Here is a 21,473-nt window from a genome sequence, read left to right as displayed (position 1 = left end):
CCGCTCAAAAAAGGAGCAATTGAACTAATTCTACTTCTTTGTCCTCTCATGCATGTATAAATGGTTCAGGATCCCGTATACATTTTAAACGCTTTCTTAAAAAGGCTATTTTCAAAAACCATGCACATGAATCCCATTCTAATGTATTCCTTTTAGAACTGTACACACTAGTTTATATACAGTATTTTTCATTTGTTCTACCAAAAAATAACAAGTTGAAATTCTGAGCAATGAATTTCAGACTTCGTCTATCCACCCCTTCCATGAGCCAGTTAAGGAAGGGTGCATAAATTCTTCTTCTTCTTCTTCTCCCAAATCACTGTATCTCCAACTTTTATGCCATTTTGAAATATGCACCATGACCATTCATATATTCTATATTAAATCCTGGTCCTAGAATGAGCACTATGGAATTCCAATCCAGTACACCTTCATTCAATTCAGAAATATGGATGAATTTAAGGTGGGGGGGTTATATGGGAGACAGGCTTTGAGGGTCGGCACAACATTGTGGGCCGAAGGGCCTATACTGTGCTGTACTATTCTATGTTCTATGTAAAAACGATCTTTCCACTCTTATTTTGCTGCCATTGTTGTCATCTCTTTTGTTCTACAGCCTTCAATTCTGATGAACATTCTGTTATGTGGCATTCTATCAAAGGTATTTTGTAAGTCCACACTAATCACATTAACTGCAATTCCCTCATCATGACCTCATTAGGAACCATTAGGTGATCGGAAAAAGTAGGTGTAAAAGAGGAAGAATGTAGGAAACTCATTAAAGACAGATTCTGATCTCTGCTTAATTATATACTTCTGTAAAAACATCGTCATTTTGCATAGTACAATTATCTGCTTTCACAAGAAGAGACAAAGTGAAAAGTTTTGTCAGTACTAAGGTTTCTTATGCAATAACAAGATAATGAAATTAATACTTCCCCCAATTTAAGTGGAGGATGAAGATGACAAAACATTTATTTAATCTAATATAACATTCTTGCAGATTAGGAATGTAGAAGCAGCAGATCTGGCTCAAATTGCAACATCCTTGCTTCTGAGTCATAACCCTTTGTTTTCAGTCTCATTCCAAACGCCTATGCTCAAGAGTTTAGGTGAATAATTCAAGTTAACAAATAAATGGGACTACCTTTCAAATTCAACCTTAAGGCTCCATCAACATTTGACTGTGATAATGCAAATTTTACCTTACCTCTGGTTCACACTGGAACACAGAAATAAAAGACAAACTGGAAATTAGACACTAATTTGACCTCCATTGCTTAGGTAGTGAAATGTGTTATTGAACTTCAGTGGATAAATACAGGCCAACTGCTACATTTGATTTTCTTTATTTTACTTACCTTAATGTTTCCATTAACTTCCAGCAATTCAATATAATTTTAATTAAACTCATACCTCTCAAATTTTTATTTGTTTAAATAAAGGCACCAGTGACCAATGGCAGCATCCAATGACAGCTCATGAAACTACTACTATGCTTCTTCTCCTGAACTATGATCGATTTCAGCTGTACTTTCCATTCTGATTATGTATTTTTGGACCGACTGAATGATCTAGTGCTTATGCTCTTTCCTGTGGAATTCAGCGAGGTTGAAAGCGGAGTGTGCTGCCGTCGTTTTCTAATGGTGGAACATGCACCCATGGTCAGCTCCAGTACTCCTCGTCCATTAAAGCACCCAGCAAGACTGAACTTTACTAGGATGAGAGCGCCAGGTGAACAGTGTTCAGCACTGCCTGTCTTTGAGTTTGACAGGTCTTCCGCTGGCTGCTACAGGAGGAAGGTGCAGGAGTCCTGAGCTCCACGCTGCAAGGTTCGATCGCAGCTCATGGCTGTGGGACTCCTTTCAGGGGACTCTGCCATTTGATGTTTAATGTATCCAGTGCTAAACACTCTCCATGACTTTGGACCTAGTTTTGGAGGACATTGTGATGCATGCTCTATGTATTTCTGGTTGATCTGTCCTGATAAATATAATTGCACAAGTGGAAGAAGTGGGAGGAGTGTGGATTGAAGTTAAAACAGTTAAAATTAACCTGGGCCAAAACAGGAAGAATTATAAAGCAAAGGAAGGTACTAATCAAAATAAATAGCATCTTACTAGGAAAGAAATGTTCTTGACCTGTCAAAAGCAGGTATAAACCAGGATTATATTGATGGGGTGTTTCCAACTGGGGCCTTGTGTATCCCACGGAGGAAGCATTGTGGAGCAGGGCAGACTCAAATGGGAGATCAAAGAAAGAGGAAGGAGCAGTTGAATCCTCGGCATCTCCTTTGTCAGTCATGACTTCGTGGCTCTACCCAGACCTAAAGGAACTCAATCAGTTGTGTCGTCTTAGCCACCTTTTAGAATATGGCTAGGGCCAGGGCTGCAGGGCTCAGTGCAAGCATGTCTAGAAAATCAGCTGGAGAATTATATTCAAATAACCTTATGATGGAAAAGAGGGAATAAATAGAGGGGAATATCATTGATAGATACTGGTGCTGAAGTTGCTGTAATCCATGGCAATACTTAACACTTCATGGATGCTAATTCAGCATGTGAAGCGATGTTTGATTGTCTGTTAGTAACAGTTTGTCACGGACTGTCCCTACCTTAAACTCAAAAAGTACCTGAGGACATCTTTGGGCATAGACCTGATAAAGGGACCACCATACAGATCACTCTGGGTATATTTTCTCTGGCCAGTTAAAAAAGTAGATGCTAGTTAGTGAATGATCAACTATCACTTGTTAAATAAACATATCCCCTTAACTGCTGCAGTGCTGATGTGGTGACCCTACCTAGGGACCTCTCAGTGGGAAATGACCCGTGGTACACCGTAATTGGCCTGGCAGATGAATTTTTCTTCATTCCTATTGATGATCAGTTTGTCTTTATAAGATGGTAGAGTGGCCAGGGATCTGGATAAATGCTCCCTACCTCCTGACATTTCATTACATTGACCATATTATGTGGGCTAACTGAGAAAGATGTTGTAGAAGCCCTAACCACCATAGTAGAGCATATGCAATCCTGGGGATGGGAGATTAATCCAGCTAAGATACAAGATCCCTGTATTGAAAGCTGTTCAAATTTTGGGTATCCAGTGGACCAAAGGAGATTATGTAATACAAGATAAAGCTTAAACAAGATCCTAGACATAGCAAGATATTCAGAACTTTGTTGGGTTACTCAGCATTTGGAGGCATCACATACATTCTTTAATATTATTGCAACTCCTTTATGCTGTCAGTTGGAGGAAAGTTCAATTTGAATGGGTTCCAAGACAACAAGCTTTTGAGACCACCAAGGAAGCTGTCACTCAGGCTTTGCCACTTGCCCCATACATTCCCAGTGCACTGTTTCAAACTGCAAGCCTGGCAGATGCTGCCATTTGAAGCCTAAGCAACAGCAAAATGGCCATACAGTACCCTTGGGCTTCTAGTCTCGCAAACTACAGTACCTGACACTGCTACACTCTATACCAGCTTTGAAAAACAGCTGTAGTCTTGTTACTAAGTACTAGTAGAAATAGAGGGACAGATGGGGAATAATAAGGTGCTACTACAACCCAACATTCCAATTGTGACCTGGATTCTTTCAGACACCCCCAATTGTGACCTGGATTCTTTCAGACACCCCCATCTGTCAAGTAGGAAGGTCACAGCAGAATTCTGCTGTCAACTGAAAGCGGTACATTGCTGAGAGAGCTGCTAAAGATTCTGATAGGGTCGAAAAGTTCCATGAAAAACTGACTCAGACCCCTTAGTCTCCAGATTCTTATCTAGTTACAGACACCTCCTTACTAAACTTTCCTATTAAATGGGAGATGCTTTTAAATGAACTACCAGCTTCCCAGAAATGGCAGATTTGGGGCAGGTAGTCTAGAGGAAGTAGAAAGGCTACAGAAGGATTTAGACAGATTAGGAGAATGGGCAAAGTAATGGCAGATGGAATACAGTGTCAGGAAGCGTATGCACTTCGGCAGAAGAAATGAAAGGGTTGACTATTTTCTAAATGGAGAGAAAATACAAAATACTGAGGCGCAAAGGGACTTAGGAGTCCTTGTGTTGGATTCACTAAAATTAATTTTCAATTTGAGTCTGTGGTGAGGAAGGTAGATGCAATATTAGCATTGATTTCAAAAGGACTAGAATATAAAAACAAGGATATAATGATAAAACTTTATAAAGCGTTGGTGAGGTCTCACTTGGAGTACTGTGAGCAGTTTTGGGCTCCTTATCCTAGAAAGGAAGTGATGAAACTGGAGAGGGTTCAAGGCAGTTTCCTGAAAACGATTCCAGGATTGAATGGCTTGTCATATGAAGAGCGTCTGATGACATTGGGCCTGTATTTACTAGAATTCAGAAGACTAGGGGTGACCTAATTAAAACCTATCGAATGGTACAAGGCCTTGATAGAGTAGATGTGGAGAGGATGTTTCACGTGGTGGGAGAGTCTAAGGCCAGAGGACACAGCCTGAGAATAGACAAGTGTCCTTTTAGAATGGAGATGACGAGGAATTACTTTAGCCAGAGGGTGATGAACCTGTGGAATTCATTGCCAGAGACAGTTATGGAGGCCAAGTCTGTATGTATATTTAAGGCAGAGGTTGATAGATGCTTTAATGTCAGGGCAAGAAGGGATACGGAGAGAAGCAGGAGATTGGGGCTGAGAAGAAAATTCTGTCAGTCATGATGAAATGGTGGAGCACAGTCAATGGGCCAAATGGCCATACTCTGCTCCTATATCTTATGGTCTGATTTATGGATGGTTATGCTGTTTGGAAGAATGGGCAGTGATGCTGGAAAGCAGCTTCTTTTAACCCTGACACAGACTTTTTTTTACAGAAACAAAGCTCTGAAGGCCCAGCTAATATACAGAATTAGTTGCAGTACAACTGATACTGGAAGAAGACAACATGGAAGTACACATCTACACTGACTCTTAGGCTGTTGCCAATGACATGAATGCCTGGTTACCGAAGTGGAAATCTAACAATTTCAAAATTGCAGCAAAACCACTCTGGGCCAAATACATTTGACAAGACATATAAGAAAAAGCCCACAGTATGGACATTACCATTTATCATGTGGTTGCACACATGAAAGATGACAGAATACAACAATACTGTAGATCAAATTCACAGATAAACACATCAAGGAAGAACGATGCCCCCTGTGTGTATGGAAACATAACACCTCAGGTCACTTGGTGATCCAGGGTACTGTGAAGACCTGTCATTCCCTTTTGACAAAGTTTGGGAATGTGTGTCCCAGTATGAGATCTGCCATCAAGCAAAGAACGTGTTTCTATTGATCAAAAGGCCTATGGCACATATTACGTACTGGTGTAGTACTGTGCAGATATGGTAGATGGACTACATTGGTCCACTTCCTCTGCAACAGAAATACAAGTACCTTTTAACTATAGTTGATACCTACTCAGGTCTTCTGATGGTAGTCCCTTCTGTAAAGACGGACTAGGACAACAATCTCCATGGTCTTCAACAGCTAATAGCTTACTACAGCAAGCCTACTAATAAAAGATCTCACTCTTCAGGACGTAAATAGGGATCTGACAACAGTGTGTATTGGCTATTGCTTATTCCCTTTTATCCTCAAGCATCAGGCCTAATTGAGAGGATGAACTAAAGATTAAGCTACTTATACACACTCATATCCTCAAGTGGTTGTTTTGCCCAAGGCCCTACACAATCATCTCATGGATCACCTATACAAAAGATAACTAATTGCAACAAAACCAGTCTCACACCCGCTACCATTTCTCCACCTTCCAAAATGTGTAAGGGTGGGAAGATATGTATACACTACCCAAACCACCCACCACAAATGGCTGAAATCCTTGCAGATGGGCAAGGTAAGATATTTTGGGTCTTAATACAGGGATGATCAGTACTAATTCATCTAGACTCAATAAAACTAATTCTGCATGAATAAGATATTTTGCTGAAATTAGAGACAGTTGTCACTTTGTTGTGAAGAAAAAATCATGAGAGTCGGACCATGGCATATGTTCATGTGGAATTCTCTGCCACAGGAAACAGTTGAGGTCAGTTCATTGGCTATATTTAAGAGGGAGTTAGATATGGCCCTTGTGGCTAAAGGGATCAGGGGGTATGGAGAGAAGGCAGGTACAGGGTTCTGAGTTGGATGATCAGCCATGATCGTACTGAATGGTGGTGCAGGCTCAAAGGGCCGAATGGCCTACTCCTGCACCTATTTTCTATGTTTCTATGATCAGCATGTTTCTGGCAATTCTACTTTGGCAACCGAACGAGTGAAGCAAGGCAAGATTCTATTGTAACTGTGCGGAAGACATCACAACAGAAAGGACTCCCACCCTTAGAATGTACTTAGACTTGTACCTTTTTGGGGCTAATGGTAACTCTAAAGGGGGGGACTTATGGCAGCTCGACTGATATGTGAAATAGACTTGAATATTAATACCACCTAACACTAGGGAAACTATAACAATGAGTGACAGATCCAATGTGAAGGAAGCACAAGGTAAAACAGCTTTGGACTATCTATTCTCCCCTGTGGTTATGATTCATCATTTATTAATGGCCTGTATCCAAACAACATTACTTTCCTTATGATAAAGTGTGAGACTCCCCTTATGACATAGACTATGAAAGAGTTATATAGGTAAAGGGATATAGATCATAAGGGAGGCAACTAATGGATGTACCTTGAAGATACCCTTACTAAAACCTCATCGCAGTATGGATTTATGAGAATTGTTCCCTGATCATCTCTATTAACAACAAACACTTTGTGCTACGGTCACAGTGGCACTGTCCATTACGTGGTTACCTCAGAAAAAAACATTATTCCAAATCTGAGTCCAATATTATTTTATTTTCCCTAGTTGCTCTAATTAATCAATTCAGGGAGATCATTATCGCTAATGCCAACCCAAGCCAACTAAGTACAAGAGACTGAGACTCTTGAGATAGAATAGACTGACTCTGACCAAGAGCTGCAACATTTTGTAGCCCATGAACAACCTCCTCCCCCTCTTTGACTGCTGGTTGAAAAAGAATTACACAACAGACTGAATAAATTGTACATCAGTGGCCAGACATAAGAAGTAGGGTATTCCACACAAGTAGGAGGTACTTGAGGAATTGTGAAACCCAAGTCGATGGGATCAAACTTGGAACTGGAGAATGAATACTGAGGTTCACCCATGGATATGTATCACATCCTACATGGCACTAATGTGCTGTCCTCTATATGTTCTGCCGGCATCTTAAACGATACTTCTTTAGTTTTTATTTTGTTTAGAGGTATAGTGCGGAGTAGACCCTTCCAGCCCTTCGAACCATGCCGCCCCAGCAGACCTCAACAACCCCAATTAACCCTAACCAATGAACTTACTCAGTACGTCTTACGCCTGCTATCTCTCTAGAAAAATGTGTAAATTAGAATTCTTGAACAATCTCCTCTCCCTTGAAAAAATGCTACCATACTGCTCAATGACACATGTTCACATGAGTATGGTGAACTGTGAACTCCATAGATTGGAATGTAATAAAAAGATTAAAATGGAGCTGTCCACTCAGAGTCCTCATAGTGAGCAGGCATGTTAATTAGGAAGACAAGTAAAATATAAGGTCTTGATTCATAGGGTCCCTGAGGCTTTGAAGGCTGCAGATGTAAGACATAAGGAACGTGGTACAAGATAAGTTTGTTTTTAGAGACAAATGAGATTGGTTCACACTTGCCCATCATTAAGGAAAACAATTAGTTTTACAGTTACAGCTTGCTAGTATGTGCAGAGTAGGAAAGAAGCTCTTTGATTATATAAGTACAAGTAATGAACAAGAACATTGGACCTCCTTGGGCCAGAATCATGATCAGTGCCAAGGACTTCTGAGATTCTCAGGCAAGCCATCACAAAGCTGGAGTCTTCAATGAGCAGAAGGGCATGAGACTTGTTACTTCATCAAGTTTTATACTACATTTTATACATTAATTAGTTAATAGAATTCACCCTGCATTTGGGAAGGAGAAGCTGAAGTCAGGTCTATCAGTATTACACTGGAGTAAAGGGAATTACAGAGGCATGAGAGAGGAGCTGACCAAAATTGATTGGAAAGGAACACCAGCTGGAATTTCTGGGAGCAATTCGTTAGGTGCAGGACACATATAATTCCAAAGAGGCAGAAGTAAAGCCAGGGTGGCTAACAAGAGAAATCAAAGCCAACATAAAAGCCAGAGGGTACAGAAAAGAGCAAAAATTAGTGGGAAGTTAGAGGAATGGGAAGTTTTTAAAAACCAACACAAGGCAACTAAAATAAAGTCATAAAGAAGAAAAAGATGGAATACGAAGATAAGCTAGCCAATAATATTAAAGAGGACAGCAAAAGTTTCTTCAGATATATAAAACGTAAAAGAGAGGCGAGAATAGACATCAGACCGCAGGAAAATTATGCTGGAGAGGTAGTAATGGGGGACAAGGAAAAGGTACACAAAAGGAAAAAGTATTTTGCATCAGTCTTCACTGTGGAAGACATTAGCAGTATGCCGGAGGTTGTAAGTGTCAGGGGATAGAAGTGTGTAAAGTTACCATTACTAGGGAAAAGGCTCTTGGGAAACCGAAAGGTCTGAAGGTAGATGAGTCACCTGGACCAGATGGTATGCATTGCAGGGATCTAAAGGAGGTGGCTGTGGAGATTGTGAAGGCATTAATAATGATCTTTCAAGAATCACTTGATTCTGGCATGGTTCTGAATGACTGGAAGATTGCAAATGTCACTCCAATCTTCAAGAAGGGAGAAAGGCAGAAGAAAGGAAATTATAGACCATTTAGTCTGACCTCAGTGGTTGGCAAGATGTTGGAGTTCACTGTAAAAAATGTGGTGTTCAGGGTACTTGGAGACACATGATGAAACAGGCCATGGTTTCCTTAAGGGAAAATCTTGGCTGACAAATCCGTTGGAATTCTTTGAAGAAATAACCGGCAGGACAGACAAAAGAGAGTTAGTTAGTGGATGTTACGTACTTGGATTTCTAGAAGGCCTTTGACAAGGTGCCACTTATGAGGTTGCTTAACAAGTTAAAGGACCCATGGTATTACAGGAAAGATACTAGCATGGATAGAGCATTGGCTAATTGGCAGGATACAAAGAGTGGGAATAAAGGGATCCTTTTCTGATTGGTTGCCAATGACTAATGGTGTTCCACAGGGGTCTTTATTGGGATCACTTCTTTTTACGTTAAATGTCAATGATTTGGATGATGGAATTTCTGGCTTTGTAGCCAAGTTTGCGGATGATACAAAGATAGGTGGAGGTGCAGGTAGTTTTGAAGAAGTACAGAGGCTACAGAAAGATTTAGACAGATAAAGGCAGATGAAACACAGTATCAAGATGTATATAGTCATGCATTTTGGTAGAAGAAATAAAAGTGCAGCCTATTTTTGAAATGGAGAGAGCATTCAAAAATCTGAGGTGCCAAGGGATTTGGGAGTCCTAATGCAGGAATCCCTGAAGGGTAATTTGCAGGTTGAGTCTGTGGTGAGGAAGACAAATGCAATATTAGCATTAATTTCAAGAGGACTAGAATATAAAAGCAAGGATGTAATGTTGAAGCTTTATAAAGCATTGGTGAGGCCCCACTTGGTGTATTGAGAGCAGTTTTGGGCCCCTTATCTGGGAAAGGATGTACTGACATTGGAGAGGGTTCGAAAAATTTTTACAAAAATTATTCCAGGATTGAAAGGCTTGTCATATGAGGAACATTTAATGGCTCTGGGTCTCTATTCACTGGAATTCAGAAGAATGGGGGCAACCTCACTGAAACCTATCACATGTTGAAAGGTCTCGATAGAGTGGATGTAGAGAGAATATTTCCTATGGTGGGGGAATCTAAGACCAGAGTACACAGCCTCAAAATAGATAGGCATCCTTTTACAACAGAGATAAGGAAGAATTTCTTTAGCCAGAGAGTGAAGAATCTGTAGAATTTGTTGCCACAGGCAGCTGTGGAAGCCAAATCAATGGGTATATTGAAGGCAGAGCATTATTGATTTTTGATTAGACAGGGCATGAAGGAATATGGGGAGAAAGCAGAGTATTAGGGCTGAGAGGGAAGATGGATCGGCCAAGATGAAATGGCAGAGCAGACTCGATAGGCCTAATGGCCTATTTCTGCTCCTATATCTTAAGGTCTAATGGTCTTAATCTTTCATATCACTTATTACACTTTAATAAAATGACCTGTTGCAACTTTAAAGTGTTCTTTTTCTCTCATTGATCCGAATCCCAAAAACCTGCTCATTTTCTGTTACGGAATTCCATTCAGTTGAGGATCTTAGCATTCTCAGTGTTCTACAACTTGTTAAATCTACATTTTCCTTGAATCAAACTATTTGCATTAAAGTAACTACATCCTCCACCAAAATTGGTCATGTTTCCTAATTTTATTTGATGAGCAAAGTGATATTATTTCATTTTGCATTTGCTCAGTTAAATACTGTAACACCCTGATTAAGAGATTTACTGCTATGTTGTAGGTATTTCATTTTAGCAGTTCCATAAGAGCAGTCTGTTCTGCTTTTAGCTTGCTTGGGTTTGAGAAGAGGTGTTATAGTTCAACTTAGGAATGTGGCGTCAGCCAATCAAGATGGTAGAATAGTTTCTAGAGAATGCTGGGCAGAGAGGTCCTTGTTGGCGGGAGCTGGCAAAAGACAGGAGGGAAGATGATGGAGGATGCCATCCCTGTTGCACAAGGTGCTTTGTGCAGATGAATGGCTTTGAGGAGGGAGGACCAATACTCCCGTGGGAGAGCCCATTTGTTCGAGATGGATTTCGAGCGACGCTTGGAAGGTGGTGCGTAAAGGGTCCAGCTTGTGAATTACAGACAAGTTCGAGATTTGAGTTCCACCTAGCACATGTGACTGTTTAAGTATAATGGGCTTTATTTTTCCTTTCTTTCCTTTATTAACTGCTTGCTTAAGTTAACATTCTTAAGTATACTTCATATTAATTTTATGCGGTGTACGATCTGTTATTTCTTGCCCATAGGCGACTGGCGAGGCCATTAAATCACACAGTATTCACAGAAACCAGGGTTTGTATGGGCTATATATCCCAACATCATGGATTTGGCAGGACCAAAGTCATATACACATTAGACGTATGAAGCCTAAGAAAGGTAGGTTTCTCACCACAGAATTCAGTGGCTGTTTGTGAGGGGCTGACCAGCTGTATTTTCAGAGCTGCCCTATAAAAGGAGATTTCAATGATGTTAGAAGAATTTTTAAAAAATTGCTTCAGCATAGTTTCCCAGGGCACAGCACTAATATTCTGTAAATCTGACTAGTCTTTTCATACCATCTTTTTTCCTTTTGTCTTCTGTATATGCAAGTCTTTCTTTTAACTCAATATGACTTACTTTACACAACTTATATGGCACTTGTCAAATGCTTTGATTTATCATTGGAGTTGTTACTAATGGAGCTACAGATATATTCCCTATATAATATTACTGCTCAAATGTTAATCAATTCATAAGCGTTGAAGAAATGAGGGGAAAGCCCGAGTGTGCCAGATTCTTTAGAGATGACAAAACAGTATGAGTTTAACTATTCTAAGAATTAGCTATAGGGAATTTACTTTAGGCATTAAGGGATTATGTGCTATAATGAGGCAAGTATCAAAAATAAAAGTGTCAAACTCTTACATTAGTTGGTCGGACAGTGAGACCATTGTTCATGCTGTTCTCTAAATTGTCCACTTGTAACGTCTGGTGAAATTCTTTATAGATTTTCGAAGCAGAAACAGGATCTTCATGAGGAATATTTGAAAAGTCAGAAGTCCACTGAGATGGCAATATTGAATTAACAATGTATGTTTTTTCAAGCATTTGGGTTGCAAACTTGGGTCTACTGGATGAGTTTCTGTCATTGTCAGAAGAAACAGTACTTGGTCTTTCAGCACAATGGGTGTCGGTGGTTGTTCCCTTCTGAGGACAGGTTAGCTTGTAGTTTGAAAATGAACCATTCTGGTCAACTGCTGAGAAATCTACAGAGTGAGGAAAAAAAATAAAATCACAAAAATATAGGACAGCAATTATAGGTGTCAAGAAGCCAGGCAAACGACATTGAATTACTATCATATCAACTCAAAACACCAAATATTTAAAATTATATTATTCATGGAATGCTATGCTTTAGAATAGAATCAATGACAGAAATAGAAAGGCTAAGCATATGTTGGCCTTTGCTGTATGAGAATTTAAATACTAGAGAACAGGCATCTTTCTCCAATTATATAAAGCCTTGGTGAGACCACATCGACAGTAAAATAATACCAGAAGTTATAGGAGCAAAATTAGGCCATTCAACCCACTGCTTTGCCATTTGATCCTGGCTGATTTATTTTCCTTCTCAGCCCCATCCTCCTGTCTTCTCCCTTTTACTTTTGACACCCTTACTAATCAAGAACCTATCAACCTCTGCTTTAAATACAGCAAGTGATTTGGCCCCTACAGCCATCTGTGGCAATGAATTGCACAGATTCACCACCGTCAGCTGAAGAAATTTCTCCTCATGTCTGTTCTAAAAGGATGTCATTCTATTCTAAGGCTACGCCCTTGGTTCCTAGACTCTTCCACTAAAGAAAACATCCTCTCATGTCCACTCTATCTAGACCTTTCAATACTCGGTACATGTCAATGAGATCCTGTAAGTACAGATCCAGAGCCATCAAACACTCCTCATACATTAACCCTTTCACTCCAAGGATCATTCATGTAAACCTCCTCTGGAACCACTCCAATAGCAGCACAACTTTCCTTAGATGTGGGAGCCAAAACTGCTCACAATACTCCAAATGTAGTCTGACCAACTCCTTATAATGTGCACAGATCTCACCTTTCTGTCTAAGTATATTTATGACAGTGAATGTAGTGAAGGTTTACCTTATTTATTCCTGTCTTATTAGAAGAGATTAAGCATGTTTATACTCTCTTGAGCTCAGAAAAAAGAGAACTGATGTCTATTAAGTGTACAAAGTTCTGAAGCAACTTGACAGGATGGATGCAGAATAGACATCTGCCCTGAACTGAAGGCAGATCTTAAGCTCTTTAAGAAAAAAGGATTGGCTATTCAGATCAGAGATGAGGCATTGTTTTTAGTGTGTAGTGAATCACTGGATGCTAAATTGCTGAACGTATTGAAAAGCAAAGATTGAAAGATATTTAGATATTAAGAAAACCAAGGAATATGGGATTAGTGTAAGAAAGTCAGATATGAACTCAGAATAACGTAACAAACACAAAAGGGGAAATGCATGTTTTAGACAAGGATAAGATGCCAATGGAGCAGGATGTTTTATGCTGATGTCATTAATCTTTTTAGGGTTGCTGCTACATTTGTTAAGGTGTGTGAAAAGGAGTATTATTTTCCTGACCAATGCATTGTAAGTGCCAATAAAGTCTGGAAGGAGTACCCAGCTTCAGGCTTCCAGCTGGTTGACCCAGATAAATTACAAGTCACCTCTGTATTCAACACTTACAATCATCACATCACAACTACTGGCAACTGGTATACTGCATTATAATTGATTTGCATAATACTCTCTTCCTAGTCAGTGTCTTGTTCTTAAAATACCTACAGAACCTTTTAGGATTCTCCATCTTATTTGTCAAGGATATTTATGTTTTGATATCTTTCTTAAGCGTACTCCAAGAGCCCTTATAATACTTAAAGGATTCTCTTGACCCCAGCTGCCTATACCCAATATCAGCCTCCTTCATTTTCCTGACCAAAGCCTTAACACCCCTTGTCAAATCAGGATTAGCTAGCCTTGCCCTTCACTCTAACAGGAATGTGTTGCTCTTGAAGTTTTCTTACTTCACTTTTAAAAGCCTCCCACCTGCTAGGCACCCTTTCAGCGAATAGCCTCCTCCAACCAACTTCGGACATGTGCTTATTGTAAATGTAAATACAAGACACCGGTAAATCAATTACAGATACGTTTCTAATACTATTGACAAACTATGATCATCCTCAAGGTTACTGAAACAAGATATCTAAAGTATTTCAGTTTGCTAATTGATGTTTATATTTTGGCAAGTTCCTGTCTAATGCCATCAAGTTCCATGCTCTAGTTCCATGCTCACCCAACCTCAAGATAAAATAGATTGACCATAACTCCTCATAACTTTGAGCAAATCTTTAAGATCTCCCCATATTTTCCTATGCACCAGGGAGTAAAGTCATAACCTATTCAAGCTTTCCCTATAGTTCATGTCCTCAAGTCCACACAACATCCTTGTAAATGGAATATAGTGTTGGGAAATGAGTGGTCATGCCCTTTGGTAGAAGGAATAAAGGCATAGACTATTTTCTAAACATAAAGAAAATTCAGAAATCCACGGTGCAAAGAGACTTGGAAATCCTAGTGCTGGATTCCCTAGAGGATAATTTGCAGGTCAAGTCAGTGGTAAGAAAAGCAAATGCAATATTAACATTCACTTCAAGGGGACCTGAATATAAAAGCAAGGATGTAATGCTGAGGCTTTAAAAGGTATCGGTCAGACTGCACTTGGACCACTGTAAGCAGTTTTTGGCCCCTGTCTAAGAAAACAGTTTAGAAGAATGAGGGAGTTCTTAAAGAAATCTATTGAATGTTGAAAGGGTTAGATAGAGTGGATGTGGAGAGGATGTTTCGGCTCCATGAATAGATGACCACTCTGATCTTCCAAAGGACCAATTTTGTCCCTTGCTATTCTTTTGCTTTTAATATATCTGTAGAAGCCCTTGGAATTCTCCTTCACCTTGTCTGCTAGAACAACATCACATTTTCTTTTAGCCTGCGGATTTCCTTCTTAAGTGTTCTCTTGCATTTCTTATACTCAAGTGCCTCATTTGTTCCCACCTCCCTATATCTGCAATGTACATCCTTCTTTTTCTTAACCATGGCCTCAATACCTCTCGAAAACCAAGGTTCCCTAAACCTGTTATCCTTGCCATTTATTCTAAAAGAAACATACAGTTTCTGTACTCCCAATACTTCGCTTTTGAAGGTCTTCCATTTACAAAGCTTATCAATACTGGAAAACAATTCCATCTGATCCACACACGCCAGATCTCTTCTGATGTGACCAAAACTGACCTTCCTGAAATTTAGAATCTCAACCCAAGGATTAGTCCTATCCTTCTCCATAAATATCTTGAAACTAATGGAATTATGATCACTAGACCACAGTATTCTCCTACACACACTTCTGTCATCTGCCTTCCCGAAAAGAATATCCAGTATCATACCATCTCTAGTTTGGACCTCTACACATTGATTAAGGAAACTTTCCTAACAATATTTGACGAACTATGTTCCATCCAGGCCTTTTTACAGCATGAGAGTCCCAAACAATTGGTCAATCCCAGTCAAAGTTAAAATCACCTACTCTCACAACCTTATGTTTCTTGCAACTATCTGCAATCTCTCTACAAATTTGTTTCTCAAAATCCTACTGAATATTGGATGATCTATAATACGATCCCATTCATGTGGTTATCCCTTTCTTATTCCTCAGTTCCACTCATTGCCTCAGTAGACGAGCTGACCAGTCTGTCCTGTCTGAGTAAGACCTTCCCTCAATCATGTCTGAAATAACGGAACCCTGGAACACTGAGCTGCCAGTCCTGCCCCTCCCACAACCAAATCTCCTTAATGACTACAACATCATAATTACATATACTTATCCATACTCTGTTCATCTGCCTTACCTACAATGTGCCTTGCAATTAAAATATACATGAATAAACCCTTCTCAGGCGGCATCCCTGATGAAGATGGCAGAGATTGTCATCAAAACATTGGTTATAATCAATATCTGTACCCAGCTGGAAGCCCAAGAAGAGTTTATTTGTCATATACATTGGGAAAGGACTAGATCCTTTTTTTAAAAATACACAATTCAGAACATTAGTCCCACCATGCCTAGCCTTTCTGTTTCTGCCTTTGCATGTAGGCTTAACATCTACTTCCCCACAGCCACTCCACTTGCTGACCTGCCTCTCTGGTTCTCATCTCCCAATTCTAGTTTAAAACCCCAGAGTAGCACTAGGAAACCTCCCCGAAAGGACATTGGCCCCCTCCAGATTAGGTGCAAACCCATCCCATTTGTACCAGTCGCACTTTCTTTGGAATAAGCCCAATGATATAGAACTCTGAAGTCCTCTCTCCTGCATCATCTCTTTAGCCACATATTAAACTGCAAGATCTTTGTAATTCTAGCATGTGGCATGATGTAGCATCTTAAGATTACCACCTGGAGATCCTGTCCTTTAACTTAGCATCTAACTCCCTGAACTCACATTACAGTACCTCATCACCCTTCCTGCCGATGTCACTGGTACCGACGCAGACCAATGCAATGGACTTGATCTGAGATGTCCCTGACCCTGGCACCTAGGAAGCAACATACCAACTAGGAATTTCATTCTCATCTACAGAACCTCCTGTGTTTCCATAACCAATGAATCCCCCATCACTACTGCTTGCCACTTTTCCTCCCTTCCCTTCTGAGTCACAGAACTAGACTCAGTGTCAGAGACCTGACTGCTTTGACTTTCCTCTGCTCGGTCATTTCACCGCCCCCCCCCAGTTGTATCCAAAATGATACACAGTGGATTCTGGTTCATTGGGCCATCGGTTGATTGGACAACTGCTTATTTGGGACAACCCTTAAAATAAAAAATACTAAATAGCTGGGTTTCCATTTGTTTATTTGGGACACTAAGCTACTTAACTGGGATGGGAGACTGTTGCTGATCAGTTTCTAACTTGCGTCAGTTGCAGACAATCAAGTGGCCAATAGACACTACACCGTTCTTAGAGTGAACAGTTTTAAATAGTGTCAGTTGCAAGTGTATTCAAAAAGCAGTGATATTTGTAACTGATCGTGGGCAAGAAATAAGCAGTAAGGCAATTAAGAACTGTTTTGCTGACTGTGGTTTCAAGAATTCAGGCTTGGGGATGGCAGCAATGGCTGGGAGTAAAAATGAAACAATTTCACTCTTCGACAAGTCAACAAGTAAGGATCTACAAAGAATTTGTAGTTATTAACAATCATCTTGAATGTTGCAATGAAAATGAAGATTCGGAAGATGCAATCGTCAAGGTATTGTATGAAGGTAATCTGTTATCTGCACTGGGTGTCTGGGCTGAATTTGTTCATTTCAAAGTTGAAAGTAAATTATTATCAAGGTACATATATGTCACTATATACAACCCATAGATTCATTTTCTTGTGGGCATACTCAATAAATCTATAGAATAATAAACATGACAAAATCAATGGAGGACCACACCACTTGGGTGTCAACAGGTGTGCAAAAGACAACAATCTGCAAATACAAAATGAAAGAACGAACGAACAAATAAATAAATAAATAAACACGCAAGGAAGCAATAAATACCGAGAACATGAGATGAAGGGTCCTTGAAAGTGAGTCCATTGGCTGTGGGAACATTTCAATGATGGGGCAAATGAAGTTTGGTTCAAGAGCCAGGTGATTGAGAGGTAGTAATTGTTCCTAAATCTGGTGGTGTGAGTCCTGAGACTCCTGTACCCTTTTCCTGATGGCAGCAGCAAGAAGAGAGCATGTCTTAGGTGTTGGGGATCCCTGATGATGGATGCTGCTTTTCCTATGACAGCATTTTATGTGGATGCGCTCAGTGGTGGGGAGGGTCTTAACCCTGATGGACTGGGCCATATCCACTATTTTTTGTAGGATTTTCCATTCAAGGGCATTGGTGTTTCCATACCAGGCTGTGATGCAGCAGGTCAATAAACTTTCCTCAACGCACCTATAGAAGTTTTAGATGTCATGCCGAATCCTTGCAAACTCCTAAGGACATAGAGGTGTTCCCAGGCTTTCTTCATAATTGCACTTATGTGCTGAGCCCAGGACAGGTCCTTGGAAATAATAACACCGAGGAATTTAAAGTTGCTGACCCTCTTCACCTCTGATACTCTGATGAGGACTGGCTTATGGACCTGATTTCCTTCTCCTGACATTAATAATCAGCTCCTTGGTCTTGCTAACATTGAGTAAAAGTTTACTATGCACCACTCAGCCAAATCTTGAATCTCTCTTCTACGTGCTGATTCGTGACCACCTTTGATTTGGCATAGGACAGCAGTGTCATCAGCAAACTTAAATATGGCATTGGAGCTGTGCTCAGCTACATAGTCATAAGCGTAAACTGTGTAAAGCGGGGGCTAGGCACATAGCCTTGTGGTGCGTCTGTGCTAATGACGATCGTGGAAGAGATGTTGTTACCAATCAAAACTGACAGGGGCCTGCAAGTGAGGAAATCGAGGATCCAATTGCAAAAGGACGTATTGAGGCCAAGATCCAGAAGTTTATTAATGAGTTTTGAGGGGATGATGGTATGAATGCTGAGCTGCAGTCTTTGCTGTCCAGATGTTCCAGGGTTGAGTGAAGAGCCAATAAAATAGCATCTTCTGTGGACCTGCTGCCCTAGTAGGCAAATTGGAGCAGATCTTAGTTGCTTCTCAGGCAGGAGTTGATATGTTTCATTGCCAGCTTCCTAAAACACTTCATCACTGTGGATGTAAGTGTTACTATATGATAGACATTGAGGCCGGTCATGACATTCTTCTTAGGCACCAGTACAATTGAAGCCTGCCTGAAGCAGCTGGGTATCTTAGACTGCCAAAGTGAGATGTTGAAAATCTCAGTGAACATTCCTGCCCCAACTAGGCCAGATGATTTTGGGGGGTTCACCCTCCAGAAGGCTACTTGTAAGTCTGCCTCAGAGACTTAAATCATAGGATCATTGGGGGCTGTGGGAGTTTGTGATGGTTCCTGCATGTTTTGACAGCCAAATCAAGCATAAAAGGCACCGAGCTCATCTGGAAGCGAAGACCTGCTGTCACCTATGTCACTTGATTTAACTTGATAAGAGGTGATATTATTCAAGCCCTGCCATAGCTGCCGACCATCCTTCATTGATTCATGTTTAGTCCAGAATTGCCATTTTGCCCATGAGATGGCTTTCCAAAGATCGCATCTGGACCTCATGTAACTTTCTTGGTCATTAGACCTGAATGCCTCTGATCTGGCTCTCAGCAGATTGCAGATCTCATGCATCATCCAGGGCTTCTGAATGGGAAAGTCTCTGAACTATTTTGTGAGGACACACTCATCTACAATGGTTTAATAAAGTCTGTGACAACCATGATGTATTCATTCAGATCCACAGATGAGTCCTTGAACACAGCCCAGTCCAGTAACTTGAAGCAATCCCGTAGCCGCTCCTCTGCCTCCCACAATCACTTCTTTGTTGTCCTAATCTCAGGAGGTTTGCTCTTTAGCCTATGCCTGGTAGGAGAAGGTCAGCCAAGTGATCAGATTTACCAAAATGCGGTCTGGGCACAGAACGGTAGGCATTCCTTATCTTAGTATAACAGTGGTGTCATGTGTTGGGACCCCTGGTGCTACAGGTTATATGCTGATGATAATTGGGCAGGCTTTTCTTCAAACAAGCTTGGTTGAGGTCCCCCAACTATGATTTGAAATGCATTGGAATGGACTATTTCTTGTTTGGAGACAGCATCATGCAGCAACTCAAGCGTTTGATTATAGTCGGCCGCTGATGGTATGTAAACTGCGGTCAGGATTATGGAGGAGAACTCTCCAGGTAAACAGAACAGATGGTATGTGATCATTAGGTGTTTAAGGTGGGGAGAACATGAGTTCAACAAAACCACCACATCGGAGCTCCACCAAGAGTTTATCATGAAACACACACTTCCACCTTTTGCCTTTTCTGAATCAGCAGTCAAGTCCATACAGAAAGATAAGAAGCCTCCTAGTCTGATCGTTGTATCTGGTATGCTGGGTGAAAGCTATGTCTCGCCCAGACATAGAATACAACAGTTCCTCATTTCCCTCCAATACAGCAATCTTGCCCTCGGCTCCTCAATTTTGTTCTCCAGTGACTGCACATTTGCCAACAATATTCTGGGTAGAGGGATCCTCATCCCTCTGCATTTCAGCCTGGCTTAGAGTCCAACCCTGCTTCCTCACTTCCAGCCTTGGTGATGAACCTTCAACCACTCCATTTTGTACCTGCCTGGTCTGCCGAGACCTTCAATCGTAAAATCTGTAGATCATTAAGCTGATATAAAAATACATTGCTTAGAGGAAAATTACATTGGCAGTCAATCGAAAGAACAGGGTAGCACACACTGGAAGAATTCCTCTGTCGGTAACTATGAGGAACAAATACACAGTTTTATAGTACTATAGTAGTATTGGTACTGTTCTAATTTGTTCTATATTTCATTTAAATACATAATTTGTTACTCAGTTAAACAGCAGTTTGTCTTTTTTATATCTTTTTAACTATTTCCATGAAACCAGTTAATTAGACTTGCCACTTAACTGGGCCCAGTGTGCCCCCAATTAACCGGAATCCACTATACTTGTTATTGAGGGAAACAGTGAAAAGGGTACCCTACTCTGACTACTTATTCCTGTTCCCTCTCTTAACCATCAACTCGTTACTGCCAGGCACCTCCCAGTCTCCATCCAGCCAGCAAGAGTCACATGTAACTTGTTTCCAACTCATCACCTGCAGCCTATTCAAATCTAACTCTCATCCACAGTCCTTGTTTGGCTGGTGGCTGGTTGGGAGTTGGCTTGGCTGGCAGCGTTTTGCTTGATGCGTGAGTGTGTTTTGGAACCTGTTGAGGGAAAGAGAGTGGGGAAGGAATGGAAATTGCTGGGAGGGGTTGTATGGGTCTGGTAATGGCGGACAAGATAAGAGGTGGGATTGAGGGAAAGAAAGTGGAGAAGGAGAGGGATAGAGACTTGGGACCAGAGGTAGGCAGCTGGGGAGAGGTGGATTATTGTGAAGGGAAAAATAAAGGGAATGAGGAGGTAGTGAGGGGTTGGATGAATAAAAACCAAGACAAAGGGAATAAAAGAATAAGAAATGATAGTGGAGAAAGCTCTGAAAGTGAGGAAGATGAACAAGCTCAGAGAGGAGGTGTTGTCATAATTAGGTTTAATGAGAAGGCTCAGGGACATATGAAGAAAATTAACCCGTTTGTGCTAACAACAACTCTGACAAATAAGATAGGGGAAATAGTATTTGCAAAAGTCCTTAATGATGGCAAATTATTGGTAAGATGTGCGAATGAGGAACAACTTGAGAAAGCACTCAAGCTAAAAGAGATAGGAAAATGCAAGGTGGAATACACTGGGAGGGTGGGAGCACAAAACAGTGGTTGTAAAGGAGTGATCACGGGGATACCAATGAGTATAAATATGGAGGAGATAAAGAGGAGTATCAAAGGAGGGAAAGTAATGAATGTTCAAAGACTGAAAACAACAAAGGAGGGAGTGAAAAAGGAAAGTGAATCAGTATTGATTGAATTCGAAGAAGGAAAAAGT

General features: G+C 40.6%; 1 protein-coding gene across 3 annotated transcripts in view; it reads right to left on the bottom strand.

The window, feature by feature from the left end:
• The window catches only part of zbbx (zinc finger, B-box domain containing), a 155,989-nt gene that overhangs the window by 34,958 nt on the left and 99,558 nt on the right, over positions 1-21,473 (bottom strand). For all 3 annotated transcript variants that reach the window (XM_072254587.1, XM_072254589.1, XM_072254588.1), the window contains one exon: positions 11,717-12,057. In XM_072254587.1, coding sequence (XP_072110688.1) covers positions 11,717-12,057 — 341 coding nt within the window. The remainder of the gene's footprint in view (positions 1-11,716; positions 12,058-21,473) is intronic.

Source organism: Mobula birostris, chromosome 4 (assembly GCF_030028105.1).
Source record: "Mobula birostris isolate sMobBir1 chromosome 4, sMobBir1.hap1, whole genome shotgun sequence".
Lineage (NCBI taxonomy): Eukaryota > Metazoa > Chordata > Chondrichthyes > Myliobatiformes > Myliobatidae > Mobula > Mobula birostris.
The sequence above is the reverse complement of the archived record's forward strand: the minus strand, read 5'-3'. Positions and strand labels throughout refer to the sequence as shown.